Source organism: Schistocerca serialis, chromosome 8 (assembly GCF_023864345.2).
Source record: "Schistocerca serialis cubense isolate TAMUIC-IGC-003099 chromosome 8, iqSchSeri2.2, whole genome shotgun sequence".
Lineage (NCBI taxonomy): Eukaryota > Metazoa > Arthropoda > Insecta > Orthoptera > Acrididae > Schistocerca > Schistocerca serialis.
In genome coordinates, this window is record NC_064645.1 from 54,856,389 (window position 1) to 54,876,985 (window position 20,597).

At 40.5% G+C, this 20,597-nt stretch overlaps 1 protein-coding gene across 1 annotated transcript in view; it reads left to right on the plus strand.

Annotated features, from left to right (window-relative positions):
- LOC126416441 (uncharacterized) overlaps positions 1–20,597 on the plus strand; it is a 243,333-nt gene that overhangs the window by 171,755 nt on the left and 50,981 nt on the right. The window contains exons 3-4 of the mRNA XM_050084164.1: positions 9,248–9,409; positions 9,535–9,682. Of these exons, the coding sequence (XP_049940121.1) occupies positions 9,248–9,409; positions 9,535–9,682 (310 nt within the window). The remainder of the gene's footprint in view (positions 1–9,247; positions 9,410–9,534; positions 9,683–20,597) is intronic.

A 20,597-nucleotide genomic window follows, 5' to 3' on the forward strand; every position in this document is an offset into this window, starting at 1 on the left:
CATGTACAGTGTCCTTGCATTCTTCGGGACAGCAAAAAAGCTAGCTGGATTTCATTCACTAGTTCTTTTAACAGTTCATCCCCTTGCTCTGTTGTGTGGTCCAAGCTCTGACGGCTCTCTGGGAGCAAGATCCATTCCCCAATTTCTGGCCTCACAGTAGTCGATGATGCTATTGTGGACCCTATTGCTATCTCCAACACCTTTGGCCACCATTTTGCGGAAGTTTTGAGCTCTCCCCTCTATTGCCCTGCCTTCCTCCATTAGAAACAAGTGGTGGAGACTTGGGTGGTACCCATCTCTTCTCTGAGTCATGTGTGCTACAATGCCACCTTTACTACGAGGAAGCTAGATCATGCTCTCAGTTCATCCCGATCCTCTTCCACTGGACCAACACCATCCACATTCAGAAGTTGCAGCATCTTTCTCTTGTGGGCAAGCAGTTTCTGCTTAAGACGTATAACTCCACCTGGGCACAGGGCACATTTTCCAGATGTTGGCGTGAAGCCACCTAAGCGTGGTAAGGACAAAAACCTTCCTTCTAGCTACTGCCCCATCGCTCTCACCAGCTGTGTTTTCAAGGTGATGGAATGTGTGATTCATGCCCCATTGGTGTGGTGGCTTGAGTCTTGCAATTTACTAACAACTGTACAGTGCAGATTTCAAGCGCAGCATTCTGCAGTTGACCATCTCATTACTTTGTCCACCCATGTCATGAATGCCTTTCTGTGGAAATCCCAGACTGGCCGCATTTTTCGATTTGGAGAAGGCCTACAACACTCACTGGGAAACTGGTATTCTATGTACTCTTCACATGTGGGGCTTCTGCGGCCGCCTGCCCCGTTTCCTTCAGGAATTTTTAAAAGACCGAATTTTCAAGGTGCTTGTGGGTTCTGCCTTTTTGGACACCTTTATCCAGGAAACATGTGTGCCTCAGTGTTCCATCCTAAGTGTCATTCTCTTTGCCATCAGCATTAACCCTATAATGGCCTGTCTTCTGTCGCGCATCATTGTCTCTCTTTTTGTTGATGATTTAGCCATCTATTGCAGCTCTCCATGGACCTGTCTCACTGAGCGGCATCTTCAGCCTTGTCTTGATCACCTTTACTCCTGGAGCATTGACAGTGGCTTTCATTTTTGTGCTGACAAAACCGTCTGTATGAATTTCTGGTGGCGCAAATTGTTTCTCCCATCATCTTTACGTCTCAGGCCTGTTGCCCTTCCATTCATTGAAACTACGAAATTCCTGGGCCTTATGCTATATAGGAAACACTCTTGATCCTCCCATGTGTCTTTCTGGCAGCCTGCTGTAAGCAGTTCCTCAGTGTCCTATGTGTCCTCAATGGTACTTCCTGGGGTGCCCATCAAACAATCCTCCTCTGTTTGTGTAGTCCCTTGTCCGTTCAAAACTCGACTAAGGATACTTTGTTTATGTATCTGCCCATCCACCCCTCTTATGTTGTCTCAACACTATCCACCATCATGGCATCTATTTACACTAGCCTGGTTGAGAGTCTACATGCTGAAGCTGCTGAATTACCACTGTCCTACTGCCATGACTTTCTCCTCAGCAGATATGCATGTCGTTTGTCTGCCATCCTCCTTTGATGATGCCTTTGCTGGCCAGTATCGGGCACATCCCTCTTCCCTGTTACCTCCTGGAGTTCACTTTGGACACTTGCTTTGGTGGCTTAACTTCACACTACCTGAACTTTCCCAGTGGGTGTGAACCCTTCACCACCTTGGCTTCATGAAGTGGTCCATGTTAACCTTGGCCTTCATTCTCTTCCTAAGGACACTACTCCAGCCTTGCTCCATCACCTTCAATTTTACAACTTTCACATGGAATGATGCAATAGCACTTTTGTGTACACTGATGGCTCTCAGACTGACCATGGTGTCAAGTGTGCCTTCATCATTGGTGCCCGCATCTTTAGATATTGGCTTCTGGCACACTGTTCAGTATTTACAGCTGAGCTCCTCGTCCTGTATCAGGCCACGGAGTACATCCGGCGACATATCCTTTTCAATTGTGTCCTCTGCTCAGACACTCTCAGCGCCCTTCAAAGTCTATGTGCACTGTACACCACCCATCCCTTAGTGCAACAGATCCAGGAAAACTGTCACTTTGTATAGGTACATAAGAAAAGTCCTGACATGCTACAATAAAAGTTTTTACCAATGACAATAAACACTAGCACAGCCACCATAAGCATTTACAAAGAGATATTTTGCTACACCAGAAGGCAAAAGACAAATGACTTTTTTTGACATTTATTAGAGAGACTCTGTTGTTTGTTCTCGTGGTGAGAAGACATATTTCTTGTGATACAGTATGTTGTCTGAATAATAATTTTATGAAAATATGAAGTCTGAGAGTTCGTTTTTGTGCAAAACCATGAAAGTTTTCTTTTCTTCCATGCATTATTCCAATGTCATGTCACTGTAGCATCAGAAGAGGAAGTCCAATTCAAAATCAATATTGTGCACATAGTCAAGAAGGAGAACTAATTATGGCAGAAGAAGAACCATTTAACCAACCTGTGTAATTCTCAACAGTATAGTGAATACAGGAATTGATGTAAGTTAAAAATGAAGGACATTGCATTCCCTTAAAAATCTGTAAGAAATCAAAATGATAAAAAGTGCAAAAAAATCAATTTAACTAATTATATTATATTTTTAATATAAATTTGCACAACTTTCTCACTCTTGGTGGAGACACTGTGACGTTTATGTGGGTTCCTGGTCATGTCGGTCCACCAGGAAATGAGGCTGCTGCCAAGGCTGCAGTCCTCTTACCTCAGTCCACTTGTTCCTATATTCCCTCCAATGATCACTGTGTTGCCATCTGTCAGGTGATGGTGTCCCTTTGGTATTGCCATTGGTCCTCCCTTCATGAGAATAAGCTCCAGATTATAAAGCCTCTCCCAGTGGCTTGGACAACCTCCTCTCGTCCCTCCCGCCAGGAGGAGGTCGTTTTAATTAGGTTGCATATTGGGCACTGCCTTTTTAGCCATTGTCATTTGATAAATGGTGCTCCCTCACATTGTTCCCATGTTTTAGCTGTCTACCAGTTCCTGAGAGAATGTCCATTTTTTAACTGTTTACATTCCTGTGTGAGTTTGCCGTCTGAGTTATTGGCTGTTTCAGAAAACGATGCGTGGGCTGTTGACCGCGTTTCACATTTTATCCATCTCTATTTCTGTATGGTGTCTTTTGCAATCCTTCCTCCACATTCATGTTTTTAGGCGTGTTCTCTTATGTCAGTTGGGATTGACATATAGCCATTTTTTAACTCTTCTCTGTCTTCGTGTTCTTTAGTTTTGACTTGGGCACGTATGACCCCAGTTGTTTTTGCACCCCAAAACAAAACAAACAAACATAATGTAATCAGTAACATTTAGCAAAAGGAACTGCATGTCATGATCTGGGAGGCTACATATTATTTGTTTTATAATATAATTTTTTTTGTTAGACATTTGTATAAAGGTATTATCAGTGGCCATTTTTAAGCCATTAGCTATTCTAATTGGAAAGTTAACAGTATGGCTTAAGTAGAGTAAAGGCTGCAATAAAAACATCTAAGTAGCTTGGTAGACCTTGCATGTCACCTTCTTCACTACCAATGAAACTTCCTCTTCCAGCAGACAGTATTTGACATAGTAAATTTTGTACTATGTAATCATAGTTTAATAGTATCTTCATATGCTCATTGTCATTCAGATACTTACTGTAATAATGTTTAAAGCCACTGCCTGCCTTATCATCTCCACTGGTAATCAAACTTGCTTACACTATGCTCAGAAATAAAATAATTATCTGAAAAATCATTGAAGATAAAGTATTTTAAGAAATCATGCTTACAATTATTATTTTCTTTGGTACATTGACTCAGACAAAGAAATTCTTTCTTAAAAGGCATCTGAAAATTACCTAATGTTTTAAAATTATCTAATATTTTAGATTTATCTAATGTTTTAAATTTGTCTTGGTATTTAAATCACCACTCAGCTGCATCTCCTGTTAAATAACATAGGGCAAAATCAGTTTTCTTGAGATTGTCCCACCTGCTTGCTAACAATTGTGAAAATGCTCTTAAAAAGCATATTGGATGCACCTCCCTATCCGGCTTAAATTTGGGCAACTGTTTTGACAAATTTAAACCATGCCTGATCTGAAAATCCTCCAACAATTTCTTAGGTACTCCCATAATACCAGTAGTTTGTCTACTCTCCAGTGCTTTTTTAGTTTCTCTTGAGACATCCCATATATTCTGAAATTACTGTTGGTTTACGGTATTAACCACAGAAGCAGTCTTACTACTGGTTGTAGGAATGCTTGTAATCTTTCTTCCCTAACCTACTTAAGGTAGATTCCAGTTTTAATACCCTATCTTGCTCAAATAATTCCACTCTCTTATTTGTGTTTGAAATTTTTGTGTGTACTGATTTAAAATTTTGAATCACATCTGTGAAATATTCCTTAAACTCGTGACAAACTACTCTCGGTACCTTAGATGTAATACATTAACTTTACTTTCTAATTCTGTTGTTTTGTTGCCCTGTTTTTTATTTTATTTTTTTATTTATTTATTTATTGTTCCGTGGGACCACATTTACGAGAAGTCTCCATGGTCATGGAACGAGTCAATACATGAAATTATAACACGATTGTAGAAACAGATAAAATGAAACAAGTCGTTAGTTTAAATAAAGAAAATCAAGAATGTAACACTGGAATTTGCTTAATTTTTTATCTCTTCCAGGAGCTCCTCGACAGAATAGAAGGAGTGAGCCATGAGGAAACTCTTCAGTTTAGACTTAAAAGTGTTTGGGCTACTGCTAAGATTTTTGAGTTCTTGTGGTAGCTTATTGAAAATGGATGCAGCAGAATACTGCACTCCTTTCTGCACAAGAGTCAAGGAAGTGCATTCCACATGCAGATTTGATTTCTGCCTAGTATTAACTGAGTGAAAGCTGCTAACTCTTGGGAATAAGCTAATATTGCTAACAACAAACGACATTAAAGAAAATACATACTGTGAGGGCAATGTCAAGGTTCTGTGAACCTTGACTAAATTTAGTCTTATAGTCTCTTCTTCTTTCTTAGAAATGTATTCCCCCAACATTCTCTTATTTTTGTCCTGCTTACTGTTAATAGTATCCCCATTTCTTATTTTCATCCATTAATTTCACCAGTAACTGTTAACTCAATTAAATCAACTTTTTCTTAAGAGATAACATGGGCATAAACTAACAGATCGATATAATAGCTCACTACTTGGTAGTTAACAATAAATTCAACCTTCAATATGATATTGTGATCTCCAGTTAGTTACATGCAACAGTTAAGACGTGAAATTAAAAAAACAAACTGTTTGTTTGTTTGTTTTTTTTTTTTTTTTTTCAAATTAGGAGTGTGTCAGCTGTAAACTGCCACTGTGTTGTTAGCGTGAGTAGGTGTCTGCTTAGCTGTAGATGACTGCTAATGCAACTGCTGTTGAACCAGGAACAGTGCTGCACATAATTTCGGAGTTGATGGCTGTGTGATGAGCACCAATGGGTTGTCTGCGGCTGCAATCACATCAGTTATCTTCCTGCTGTAATCTCTCATGTGTTGCAAGTCAGCAGGTCTTGCTCTGTATTTTCAATGCAAGCATGTCATCATTTTATGTTGCTGGGTGTTTGGTATTTCAGTAATAAATTATTCCTTCTTCATGAAAACTGATTATTAACAAGTTTAAATATTATTTTTCGACTTAGTCTTGATAATACTGTCATTGAAAACTTGAGGCAAAGTTATGCATTCATGTCTTGAGGCTCCATTATTAATTATTAGTTGACAAGGGCAATAAATTAATTATTAATATGACATAGAAATTCTTGAAAATTTTTATTGTGTTTCATTCAGTAAATGGTGATCTTCTTAGCATGACTGCTTTGTTTCACTAGTTGGCTGCCACATTTGGTGAAAAATTAAGGTCTTTCTTAGTAACATATGTCAGCTGCTGTGTGTGCTTGGTACATTTTCACCCTGTCACATCTGCTAGTTGCATGTTACAAATGTTGTTGATGAATGATCACCTTCAGAAATTGTTCTGATGGTCCAGCTACTATGTCCTACCACTGTCTATGATCTTGATTTTCTTCTGGACTTCGATCCTTGATGGATGATACTGAAATCTTAAATCATGAAAACTACTTCCAGGGTCTAAATAAACTCCAAATTCTCATTTGCACTTCTCTATATTTAAGGTCTTAAAGTCTCACAATGATAGATCCCTTAGAACTCAAATTACTTTAATCAGACATTAACACCTACTGATACATAACATCTGACCCTTGGGCCATACATCAAAGGTCTCTTTAATATATTCATTTGTTTTGGGTCCCTGTTGACATTGCTGGTGGCTCTCTTACTGTGAGCCATCCATTACACTGCCAACTTGGAGCACAAAGCATAGATGCAGCCTCCTACAGCAAGTGAACTGCATGCATCGCATGACTGCATTCTGCTGCCCTGTTACACTACACATGCAACTGGATAGAAGTGTGTATGACTATAAGAGAGAGAGATGCTGCCTGTAGGAGAATTGAGAAAGCCCTGGGAAGAATGAGAAGCAGCCAAATGAATGTAAAGAGGTCATAGAAGAAGCCAGTACAAAGCAATTAATCAAAACCTGGTAAATGAAGGGAATATATAGAAAGGCCATATAAAGAAAATAAATTTGAAGAAAATGTTATAGATATGAAAGAGGAAGTACACAGAGAAGAGAAGAGTGTTATGACACTACAGTAAGAATTTGGCAGATCACGCAGTTGAAACAAGGCTCACAGGTTAGATGACATTCCCTCAGAATTGTTAAGGCTACTGGGAGAAACATATGTGACAAAATGTTCTACCTGCTATGGAATATGTATCAGTCAGGCAAAATAGCCCTCAGACTGAAAGAAGAGTGTAATAATATTGTGTCCAAAGAATCTAGATACATAAATATCTGAATACCACCCTACCATCAGATGTGGCTGAAAATATTGACATGAATTTTCTAGAAAAAAAATGGAAAAACTGGTAGAAGCCATCCTTGGGATGGATCATGTTAGTTTCTGAAAAAATGTAGGAATGTGAGGCAATATTGACCTTATGACTGAAAGACAGAATGAAAAAAACTGAAACTCAATTTTACGACTTAGAAGACAGAATGAAGAAACTGAATCTCAGTTTTTAGCATTTGTAGGTTTAGAAAAAGCTTTTAACAATGTTGACAGATTAAACACAATCAATATAAAAAAAATCAGGTATAAAATACAAGGAATGATAAGACTATCTACAATGTGTGCAGAATATGATTGCAATTCTAAAAGTGAAACAAACTGAAAGGAAAATGGCAATAGAGAAGGGAGTGAGACATGGCTATACTCTTTTCCTTGAGCTGTTAAACTTTTGTATAAAGCAAGTAATAAAGGAAACTAAGGAAAATTTGGAAAATAAATAAAAACTTAGGGGTTTGATTCACACTGCGTTTCTGTCAGAGATGTCAAGTAACTCAGATGATGTGCTTTGTTGAAAGGAGGTTTATTTATTTTTCATTTATTTATTCATTCTCTCTCTCTCTCTCTCTCTCTCTCTCTCTCTCTCTCTCTCTCTCTCACACACACACACACACACACACACACACACACACACACACACACACACACACACACACACACACACAAAGAAAAAAGTACGCATATACACAATTTATTCTGAATTAAATAATGCAGAAAGAGTCTGCGTCACACAAGAGAAATGAATCTAAGAATCCTGATAATACATATTGGTTTTGAACTTCATGGAGTAGATTAAAAACTACAATGCATTGCATTTACATTGTAACTTGTGAACCTGATTATATATTTGTAATAATTTTATTTTCCAAGAATTTTTTAGTGGAGTAAAAACTATTCATTAGTAAATATTCTTTGATGTATGTAGTTTTCAATTTATAGAGTTCCTTTATGTTTTTGACCTCTCTTGACAGTTTATTATTTATCTAGAAACCTTGGTAAAACATAGAGATGTGTTGCTCTATTCATTTTATCTAGCTAGAAGCAGTCAATGCAGCTGATCAGATGATCATGTATGGAACTGTTTGCTGCACTATGCTCAATGTTTCTTTGTGTAAAAACTGCAGTTTGAAATATGCATTCACTCAGAACTGTCAGAATACTCCATTTTTGAAAAGCTCAATATGTGGAACCTTTTGTTACTCTTACCCATTATTCTGAAGGCTTCTTTCTGCAATGTGAACATATTTTCCTCATCCTAAGCATTTGCACCCCAGAATATTATGTCATAACTGATGATAAAATGTATATGCGCATAGTATGTTGCTTTTAGACATGAGCTATTACATACTGGATTAATATTCATAAGGCATAACGTGCTGTGCTAACTCTTTTTCCAAGGACCCTGATATGTTCATCCCATTTTAATTGTTGATCAACATACATAGCTAAAAAATTTGTGCCGTGGCATATGAAGAACATTAATAAATGTAAAACAGTCCTAATGGAGTGTAGTTGAATTGAGTCAGATGTTCCGGGGGGAGTAGATTTGGAAATTATGCACTTAAAGAAGTGCAGCAAAATGCCAATGGCTGAAGTAAAGAGGATACAAAATGCAGACAGGCAACTGCATGAAAACTGTTTCTGAAAATGAGAAATCTGTGTAAGTGTTTGTCTGGAGCATAGCTACATTTGGAAGTGAAATGTGAATAATAAGCAGTGCAGACAAGAAGAGATCAGAAAGTTTTGAAATGTTATATTACATGAGAATACTGAAGATTAGATAAGCAGATTTGATAACCTATAAGGTTGTTGGACACATCTTGATACATCAAGGGGTATTTAATTTTGTAATCTATGGAAGCTGGGGGGGGGGGGGGGCTGGAATCTTTGAAGGACACCGTGATTCATAAATAGTAAATAAGTTCAAATTGATGTGGGCTGCATTAGTTATGCAGAGATGAAGGTACTTGCACATGATTAATTAGTGTGGAGAGTTGCATCATGTCCATCTCCAGACTGAAGAGCAAACCACCACTGCCTACAACAACAACAACAACAATATTACTGTATAACTACACAAAATATCTGTGGACATTTTCTTAGTGTATGTGCATAATGAAAATTCTTTCAGACATGATGCATTTGTGTACTAATTTAGTACAGTCCTTATATTAGTAAAGATTCTCTGCTGGCAGGTTTGTCATTTGGTTGTACATCCTGTCCCTGTTTGCACAAAAAACCTTGTGTGACAACCAACTTCTCCAGAAGGTACAGGAAATCAAAGGATGCACCCATGGTTCTTGCAAAGGCAAATTTCCAGTAAGCAGTGACTCTCCAAATATGATGGATAATCGAACGTAAGTAGCACAGATTGGACATTGAGTTAATATGTTACCATTTTAATTAGCACAGTAAAACATATTATAACTGCTTCTTGTTTAATAAAACAGTGCTACCTGCAACCTGCCTTCCTCTCCTGCAGGTTTTCTGCTGCTCGTTGCTTTTGTGATGACGAGTGCCACTTGTATCGTGATTGCTGCCCTGACAAAGTTACAGAGGTGGAGCTACAACAGGAACCTATGTCTCCCATCCTGTGGGACTGTGCAGGGTGGCAGAATGGATCAAATCCTGTACGTTGTATGAAGCTGTCTCTCTCTCTCTCTCTCTCTCTCTCTCTCTCTCTCTCTCTCTCTCTCTCTCTCTCTCTCTCATACTGAACACATTTCCTTACATCCAGGTTCCTACTGGTTAAAAGTTAATGTTTTGATCCAGGTCAAGGATTATTTAGCTTACATATGATGCATTATAACAACTATGATTTGTTGAGAGGTGTCACATGACCCAGGTGAGGCAAGTCAGTCAACGTGCCCACCTGAGCATACTCACTCAGTCTTCCAATAAGCATGTGTAGATTGACTTGTACACATTTCTTGTGGCAGCTCTAAATCAAGAAATGTGATAGAAAGAATAATTCTTAAAAAGGACATTATAGATTGATGAACACAAAAAAAGAAAATCACAGCAATGTGACAACAAAAGGTAAATTAGTGGACAAAATTGAAGGAGTTGAAAAAGACACACAAACAGTACAGAAGATTAAATTAAGTCAAGGTTATTGAGACTTCTGAGTGTTGAAAATTAGTGACAAAAGGCGCCTATGAAGAACTGCTTACATGTAGAAGTAGTTTTCGATATTACTGAAGCCGCTCATGTGGCTGTTGGTCACAGAGGTCGAAATGGACTAAAAAATGAAACTTCCAGAAAATATGCAAACATAATTGAGACGGTAAATTTTTTAAATCCCAATCAACACTTAATTGCTTTTGATTTAATTATTTCTGTAGCTAAAACTAGGCTTATCTAATAGTAAAGTTAAAACTACTTTTATCTAAAATTTGAACATATAAAGCAGTAAATTTTAGTTACAGCTAGGAAATTCTAGTTGTAATATAGGAGTTCAGTATGAACTGGTTTTAACTAGAGAAAATGTGTGCTAAGTAAAATATGGTTTTGACCTGTGTTGAGAAAAAAATGTTATGGAAAAAATTCGGTATGTTGCACTGATTCTGAATTAATTAGCATTGAAGTTAGCCAATCACGTTATTGCATGGACAAATTCAGGTCTTTTGCCAGATACAATTAGTGTCTATTGTTTTTATAATGTAGATGGTAATACACGAGACTGCTCATCCATTGGCTTGAGTTCGATTCTTTCAACCATCCTATGCCCAACTTTTATGTTGCTCCCTTGTTTGGTTCTAGGAAACAAAATGAACACCACCTTAGGCACCACCGTCTCTCGTGGGTTGCTTGAATTTGTACGTGCAATAGCCTGATTGGCTAACTTCAAAGCTAATTAACTCATAAATGGTACTACATATAGAACTTTTTTCTTAACAATCATTCTTACAAGCTTTCCAGATTGTTTCTGTCAACCATGTATAGACAAGAAAAATAAATGGTCCCAGTATTCATAGTATTGATGCCTGTGCCACACCCTCCATTACTGTTTATTTTAGACTGAATGTTGATTTTTCTCACACATTTCTGATAATTTATATCTGTGTACTGTTTATGAATTTGCAGGTATGAAGACAGAAGTTCAAATCGTGTGTGTCTGATATTGCAGTCCTTCAGTTTCTATAAGACTAGTGCATGATTTACTAGATTAAATGCTTTTCAAAGATGTAAAAATATGCCCACAGTATTCTTCTCATCATATAGATGAGTATAAACTTTGGGGAGAAATGCTTTCTCAGCTGTTGTGGTGTTACAAACTTTCCAGTATCAATGTTGGAGTTCTGTTAGAAGACGGTCCCTAGTGAAAAGCACAAGCTGAATGAACATTACTGACTCAAGGATATTACTAAATGTGAGCAACATTGATACCTGTTGCTAGTTTGATGGTTCCCCTGTTAATTCATTTTTATTTATTGACCTGACTGTGCTCCTTTTCAATGTACTGGGAAGCACGTCTTCTTTGATGCTACAGTTGATGAGATATGTAATTGTTTCAGCCATTACCTTTGTAAATCTTTTAATTACTATGCCAGAAAGGCCATCACAACCATTAGTGTGTTTTTTTAGCTGCTAAAGTATTTTGCTTCTATCTTGCTCTTTTATTTCTTCAAATTTGATGTTCTTCCCTACCCTGTAGCTCTGTATTGTCTTGATAGGTAGATCTGTGTCTAAAATTACAGTGTCAGTAGCAAAGACACTTGTTGAATATATTACAAACTGTTTCTGGGACTAATATTGGTTGACATTCATGTCTAATATCTACCACTTGGATTTGTATTTGCACATGTCTTATGACATTTGTTAATGAGCTCCCAGCAGGCATGAGTTACTTTTGCTGACTTTGCTCAACACTAGTATATTTTTCTTTGATAATTTGCTGCCCAGATGATTTGTAAAACACATAGGGGTTGGGCACATTCTACATTTGACTAAACGAGCTGAGAGTTTCAAACTGATTTTTGTCCAGCTAATTGGGGCTCATGTATGTTTCTATTCTTTTACTTCATGAGAAGAATCAAAATGCATTACGGAGTTGAATGAAATGCATCCCATTTATTGCTTGGTCCTTCTAATAAGCATATATTGTCCCAATTCTGTTTAGCTAGTGCATTTTTGAATGGGATGTTGTTTGTACAGGTTAGGCCTCATTTCTGCTTAATTATTTTTGCCATTTCTGGATGAGCCACATTAATGTAGTCAATTTTCTGGCAATAATGATCAGAGTAGTGGAAGTTAGATTAATAAACTGAAGATTATTTTGAAGATATTGTTCGATTATTACATATTTTAGTCTACTGGAGGCTGAATCTGTTATGAGTTCAGTGTACCTGATAATTGTAAATTAATATTACAGGAATCTGCATAAATATTTCTAAGGCACAGTCTAAAGAGAGGTGAACACCTTCCACAACAGGACCAGGGGGATGGTTCCATTCAAAAGTAATCACCACATTCATTAAGACAATTATCCCACTGGGAGGTGAGATGATAAATTCCTGTTTTGTAGAACATGGTCAGCTGCTGATGGATCCACAACCACACTCACTCTTGCACTTCCTCATCTGACAAACAAATGTCCATGCATGTCTCTCTTCAGTTCACCAGAGGTGTGAAAATCACATGGTGAAAGCCATCAGGAGGCTCATATCTCTTTCATTTAGTATGTGCGCATGCGCATGCGCATGTGCATGTGTGCACGTGTGTGTGCATGTGCAGAATGTTGGTGCTTAAACTGGAAACTCCCCTTGCAACTCTGGGCAATTGTTTACTTGTAGCGGCTGAGTGGCACCCTTGGGGACTGTCCCCATTCAGAATGGGTGGTACCGTGGTGGAAGATTTTCACAGGAAGTGAATTAAACTTTCCTCTGCTGGTGGCCCATGGCCCCAGTAGTCGCTTCTGAAGCTAAGACATATTGCAATGAGGAGAGGTGTGACCCCAACATGTTCCTTTCTCTGGAAATGCCATGGGAGGATCATAGGGCTCAGAGACAAGGTGAGAAATACACCACCTTATACTTGGTTTGTTTTAGGATGGACAGGAATTCCTTTTTTACTACAAAGCCATTGTTTCTTATTGAAAGCTTCAAGGACAGGTTTCGGGAAGTGGCAGTGATTTCAAAAATGAAAAGTGGCAGTGTTCTGCTTAAAATGGCCACCCCACTCATTCACAGGCACTGCTCATCTGCAACCAACAGGGTGACATTCCTGTCACTATAACCCCCATAAAAGTCTGAATATGGCACAGGGTATCATTTTCCATTGAAATCTTGTTTTAGAAAGTGATGACGAGTGACGAGGTGTTCATTTTGTGTGTTGTGTCTACCAAAAGACAACACAGTTGACCCTGGACCCTATATCTTGGACCTTGTAGGTGACTCATTGCTCATGAAGATCATCATCATCATCATCAGCCAATTCAATCATTAGATGATGTGGCCTCTTCGAGTCGTGGATTCAGGTAGGCTTTCAGGAGTCTTCTCCAAGTGGGACGGTCTTGGGCAGTTCTCTGCCAGGTGTTACCAGCGATCTTCTTGATGTCTTTGTCCCATCTGTCTGGTGGTCTTCCTCTAGGCCTCCGGTGCTCTCTCGGACTCCACTCCAGTACTAACTTCGTCCATCTGTTGTCTTTTCTTCTTGCGACGTGGCCAGCCCACTGCCATTTCAAGGAACCTACTCTCTCTAAGATGTCATTAACCTTCGTCACAGACCGGATGTCATCTGCCCTTTTCCTGTCCTTTCTTGTATAGCCCAGCATTGATCTCTCCATGGCTCTCTGTGCTGTCCTAAGTTTCCCTTTTGTGAATGAGTTCAGTGTCCATGTCTCGCATCCGTACGTCATCACAGGAAGAATGCATTGATCAAATACTGCTTTCTTCAGATTTACTGGCATTTTTGATCTGAATACTTTTGAATTCTTCCCAAATGCTTGCCAGCCAAGCTTGATGCGTCGATAGATTTCTGGTCTTATGTCTCCCTTCATATTTATAATCTGGCCAAGGTAGACATATTCACTGACCTCTTCTAGTAGACTGTCCTTGACTTTCACATCTCCAGCTGGTACCCATTTGTTGGATATTACTTTTGTTTTGGAAAGGTTCATGTTCAAGCCAACCAGCTGACATTCCGATTTAAGATCTGTAACTAAGTTTTGGAGCTCTGCGAAGTCTTTGGCCAGTAAGGCAATATCATCAGCAAATCTCAAGTTGGTAAGCCTTCTTCCATTAATTCTAATTCCCTTACCTTCCCGGCTCAGCTTTGACATAGCCATTTCCAATACAGCAGAGAACAGTTTTGGGCAGATGGGATCGCCTTGCTTGACACCCCTCATGATGCGGAATTCTTGAGTTGATTCGCCGATGTTAACATAAGCTGAAGAATTCTCGTAGATTTTCCTGAGCACTTCAATGTATGCTGCTCCCACTCCTTGCTCACTCAAAGCTTGGAGGACAGCTACATGGCTAACGGAGTCAAATGCCTTTTCAAAGTCAACAAAGGCAATGCAGAGAGGCAGTTGGTATTCATTCGCTCTGCTTATCACTTCACTAACGGTCAGAATGTGGTCAATAGTGCTAAAATTGCTTCGGAATCCAGCTTGTTCTATAGGTTGGGCTGAGTCTAGGGTGGAACTAATTCGGTTTAACAAGATCTTTGTAAAAATTTTGTACAAAATTGAGAGCAAGCTGATAGGACGGTAGTTTTTAATATTGTGAATACTTCCTTTCTTGTGTATCAAAATAATCTTAGCCTTGTTCCACGATAGTGGGATTGAAGCATAACGCAGGCAGGAAGTAAATACTTTTGCCAAGTGATTTATTGTTACCTCTCCTGCCAGTTTGAGGATGTCAACGCTGAGCTCATCATCACCTGGCACTGTTCCCTTCTTCATGCTATCTAGAGCACACTTGACTTCCGATGGGAGTATATCTGGAACACTAGATATATCATTTAAATTAGATACACTCAAATTTTCCCCTGGATTGCTATACAAATTGCTATAAAAGTCTCTGATGAACTTCAAAACCGCCTCCTTTTCAGTGATTCGACTGTCATTTCCATCGAGTGCGATAATCTGCTTTTTACCTATTGTGAGTTTGCGTTTGGCTGACTTTAAACTTGTCTTGTTCTCCAAGCTTGCTCGTAAGGTGTCTTCAGTGAATTTCTGTATGTCAGTTTTCATTTCTCTTCGCACTGCCTTACATAGTTCGGAATACGCCACCATGTCACGATCGGTTTGGATTTTCATTTCTCTCCTCTGTTGTAAAAGGGTTTCAGTTTTGGCACTGAATTTCTTTGGTTGTTTATTTTTTTGGCATAGGCCACCGACTTCTTGTGCACTTGAAACAATCATTTCCGCCAAATCACAATCTTTAGTTACGTGGAACTTGCTTTGGAGGACTTCTTGGAATTTCGAGGAATGTTCTTCCAGGTTTTTGAGGTTGATTACCCTTCTCTTCCCTTTCATAAGTTTACTCCTTTCATTTCTTACATTGAGTTCGACCCTTGCTCTCACAAGACGGTGATCACTGCCAGTGTTGAACTGATTTAGCACTGATACGTCTTTTACAATCTGCGGAATATTTGACAGAATAAAGTCTATCTCATTTTTAACACTGAAATTTGGGCTCCTCCAAGTCCATTTTCGGTCAGGGTGCTTCTTAAAGAACGTATTCATGATGGACATACTGGTGTACTCAGCGAACTGGACTAATCTCTCACCTCTATCGTTTCGGTCGTCAATCCCATAGTTGCCCACCACTGTGTCGCCTTGTTTCTTGGTGCCAACTTTTGCATTGAAATCTCCAATGACCATCTGGAAGTGACAATCGCTACCTTTTTTACAGGTGTTATCCAGACTTTCGTAAAAGGATTCAATTTCTTCGTCAGGGTGACTTGAGGTGGGAGCGTACACCTGAACAATCTGTATTTTATACCTATTCAACACCTTCAGGACCATTCGAGCTGTCCTGCTGGAAGTTCCTTCTAAGACAGATACTCTATCAGCAATATTCTTGTTGATTAAAAATGAAAAGTGGCAGTGTTCTGCTTAAAATGGCCACCCCACTCATTCACAGGCACTGCTCATCTGCAACCAACAGGGTGACATTCCTGTCACTATAACCCCCATAAAAGTCTGAATATGGCACAGGGTATCATTTTCCATTGAAATCTTGTTTTAGAAAGTGATGACGAGTGACGAGGTGTTCATTTTGTGTGTTGTGTCTACCAAAAGACAACACAGTTGACCCTGGACCCTATATCTTGGACCTTGTAGGTGACTCATTGCTCATGAAGATCAATGGGATGGTATATCACTCTGATGTTAAGCTCTATATTCCTTGCCCCCCAACCCCCTCCCATGTGGGGCTAAAAACACTTGTGATTTGGACATGTGTCTTTGTGTTGCAATGCCAGCTGTGGCTGTAGGGATTGGGGTCGGCAGCTGCACAGAAACATTCCTTGTGTCTCTTCCCCCATCTGTGTCAGCTGTAAGGAAGACTGTTGCCCCTGTTCACCAGACTGCCCCATTTTCAAATGAGAAAAGAAAATTCAGGAATACAAGACCTTTGACTGCTTCACGTATCAAGAAGCCAAGAAGAAATACAATTGCCTGCACCCTGCACTGATGATGATGATGTATTCTACTGCTGCAATGATGTCTTCCTCTTTAGTGACTGTGCCATTGCCCTCCATATCTCCTACATCTGACCCTTGGGGCCAGTCGACTACAACTGCTCCCTGGTAAGTGGGGTCCTCTTCCTACAGTTTCCCCTCACACATCATTGGGAGCATGGTGATGTTAGTCCCCAAACCCCCAGCTGGAGAAGCAACTCCCTCCTCCTGCACCCTTACCAGTGAGAGCCACAGGTTTCAGGCTGTAGAACTTTGCATTCCTCCTCCGTTCCAGAATCTGGGGTAGACAAGCCTTTGCGGAAGTCTATCATCTAAGGACAAGAAGTAATCCTACAGAAAGAGGGAGATTCTGGTGGTGCCTGTGCTACCAGTCCCAACATGTTCTGCCTCTGTATCCGAGACAGTGTTCCTGGTGACCCCTACTGTTCTACCCTACCTCAGCATCACTCGCCTGGGCTTCCACCATGATGGGCTCTCTCCAAAGCTGACTGGGATGATTTCACCACTGCCATTGCCCTCCACACTGTGCCACATGGTAGTATTGATATGGTTGTCCAGAGCACAACCGTATCCATTGCACTGGCATGTGACTCAGCAGTCACCTCTTCCTTGGGGTTCTCTTGGCCCCCGTTGGAAGACAGTACCTAGGGGGACCCCCAAAACCACTGTTGCTATTAGACATTATAGGCCGCACTCAAACACCATAAGCAACATCGACTGATGGAGTACCTCATTGCCTTTAAATGGCCCCATGCCAAGGTCCACCACCACATAAAAGAACAGAAACAAGAATGCCGGGAGCAGTACAATGGGCCACGTACCCGTCCTCCATGGGCTTGGGCAAATATTTGACACCTTTGTGGACACTAGTATGCTGTTGGTATACGTGGTATCTGTATGAATGATGATGTCTATGCTGATCCAGACACTGTTGCCAAATATTTCACTTTTCATGATGCTTGAATTATCAGCCGGCATTTTATTTCCTCAAACAGTGTGCAGAGCAACTGCTACAATCACCTGGAATCTTATAACGCTCTGTTCAGTTAGTGGAAATTCCTCAGTGCACCAGCTATTTGCCTCAACATGGCTCCTGGACCAGACTGCATCCACAGCCAAATGTTCAAACACCTATCATTGGATTACCAATGTCACACCCTTGCCATTTTCAACTGTATCTGGACCAAGGGTGAGTTCCCGTCTCAATGGCAATAAGTTGTGATCATCCCAGTATTGAAATGGGGTAAACATCCCCCCCCCCCCCCCCCCCTGATATGGACAGTTACCACCCAATTAGTCTCACTAAAGTTCTCTGCAAGTTTCTTGAATGTATGATGAACTGATGGCTGTGTTGTTAGTTTGAGTCTCGGGGTCTTTCGGCTCTGCCCCAAGGCAGTTTTTGCCAAGGCTGTTATACTGCTGACATTATGGTCTGCCTGGAGTCTGCTATTCAGTTGGCTTTTTCCCACCACCATCATCTTATCACTGTCTTTTTAGACTTGCATAGTGCTTATGACACTGTGTGGTGGCACCACATCCTCCATGAGTGGGATCTCTGGAGTCAACTCACAATTTTTTTTACCTGATTTATTGTCTCACTGTACTTTCTAGGTTCAAGTTGGTGCTTCCTACAGTACTCCCCATACGTAAGAGAATGGGGTTCTATAGGGCTCCAGTGGTTGTCAGTGGTCCTTGGGATTGGTCTTTGATGCCCAGTTGACATGGATTCCCCATTTTTGCTAACTTAAGCGAACACACTTGTTCCATCTTAATATTATTAATTGTCTCAGTGACACCAGCAAGGGTGCAGACTGCTCTACACTTTTGTGGCTCTAGAAAGCTCTAATCCTGTCTTGTCTTGATCATATGAGGCTGGTGTATGGCTCAATATTGCAGATGCTGGACCCAACACACCATTGTGGGGTTCAACTTCAAAAGGTGCCTTTCAGACCAGCCTTGTGAACAGCCTACTTGTTGACACTGGTATCCAGCCCCAATAACTGCTACCCAACTATGCAATATACATTCACTGCTCCCATGGGCACCTAAACTACTGTGTCTTTTTTTTGTGGTAGGGAGATCTACTTCCCACAACAGAGGCCAAGGTCTGGAGTCATGATTGCAATGCACATGGTGTCTCTGCTCTGAACTCCATCTTTCTCCACTGTTGCCTCTTGTCAGGTAGAAATCACTTGTATCCCCATAGTGTGTACCCTTTTCTTGGATCTGCATAAATCTCTCCTTTGGACTGAAAGCCCCAATAGACCCTACAGTTTTTCACTATCTGTTCCAGGATATTCTTGATACATTTCCAGCCTCAGATGTGGTATACACTGATGGCTCTATGGCCAACAGATGAAGTTGTTTTGCTTACACACATGCAAGGTATAGTGAACTATGTTCACTGAAGAATTAATGGCCATTGTTCAAGCCCTTAGCCACCTTTGTTCTTGCACTGGTGAATCATTCTTAATTGGCTGTCACTCTCGATTAGTCTTCAGGGGGCCAATCAGTGCTATCCTTGACACCCATTGGTTGTGATTTTACAGGATCTCCTGTATGACTTCCACTGTGCCAGAAAGATAGTCATCTTTGTATGGACTCCTGGTCACGTTGGGATCCCTTGGAATCAACATGCTGACCAGTTAGCCAAGTTGGCTACCAGGATGCTAACTTTGGAGATGAGGGGCACTGGAATCAGACCTTCAGTTGACTCAGTGCCTACAATTGTTAGTGGCTTGGAATGCAGATTGGTGTGCCCTGGTTTCTCCAAATAAATTGTGAACCGTAAATGAGCCTATGACCATGTGGCAGTCCTCCATTCATGCTTCCCACAGAGAATCTACTGTCCTCTGTTTGCTTCCTGTTCACCAGACTTGGCTGACTGATGACCACATGCTCTGATGTGAGGATCCACCCCATGGTGTGGTGCCCATCACTTGGTGGCCCTCAGCCTACAGGACTGCCCTAATTTGGCCACCTTAAAGTGAAACCTTAAACTTTAAGACACACTAGTGCTAGCAGACATTGCCAAAGTGGCCGACTCAGTTTTACATTTTACCCATGAAAGAGACTTTTACTCCCCTCTGTGATGTAGTGCACATTAGCCTCATTGGCCACTTAAGGCATTGGAGGGATGCCCCGTAAACTGCTCTGATCCAAGGCCCTTGCTTGGTGGTGCAGCCTGGCTGCTGCTGTTCCTCTTTCTTAATTCTTCTTATTCTTCTGCGTCTGTTGATGGTTGACAGACTTATCATTATTCTCTTTCCTGAGATTTTTATCTTATTCATGAGGCTAGTTTTCTTGTGGTAATGTGTGTAATGATGGGTATAGAAGCACCAGTTGGATGCACAGGGTGTCTCTCCAGTTGCGTAATGTCCCTGGAGCCTCCAGCTGATTTCTGGCTGAGGCAACTCTCTGATCCTCCCCCTTTCACCTCTCTCTCACTTCACACTTCATGAGAGAGTCACTTAACTGTATTGGCCCATTGAGGGGTTAGCAGAACACACTGTTGTTGCTTCTGTCCAGATCAGGCTGCGGCTGTCTGGGCTTTGTGATCCTTCCCGGTCCTCAACCTACCTGCTCTCTTATTCTTCCTGCCCCCCTCTCATGTGGTCTTTTAGACTTTTTTGTCTTTTTCTCTTGCCCTGTCAATGTTGCTAGTCTTTCCTAAGCACTTTCTAAGTGGGATATGCCTGGTAAGTGGTGGGAGATGGGGGATGTATGTCCCCTTATTGCACTCTGCTTTTGGGGCTTCCAGCTGCTTTCTGTATGGAGCACCTTGCTGTCTTTATTCCTATGTCTCCATTTCTTCTTTCTTGTTCCTTATCTCACCTCAATGATCTTTGATAGACCTTAGAGATTTCTTCCCCTGGGTTTTGCATCTCTGATGTA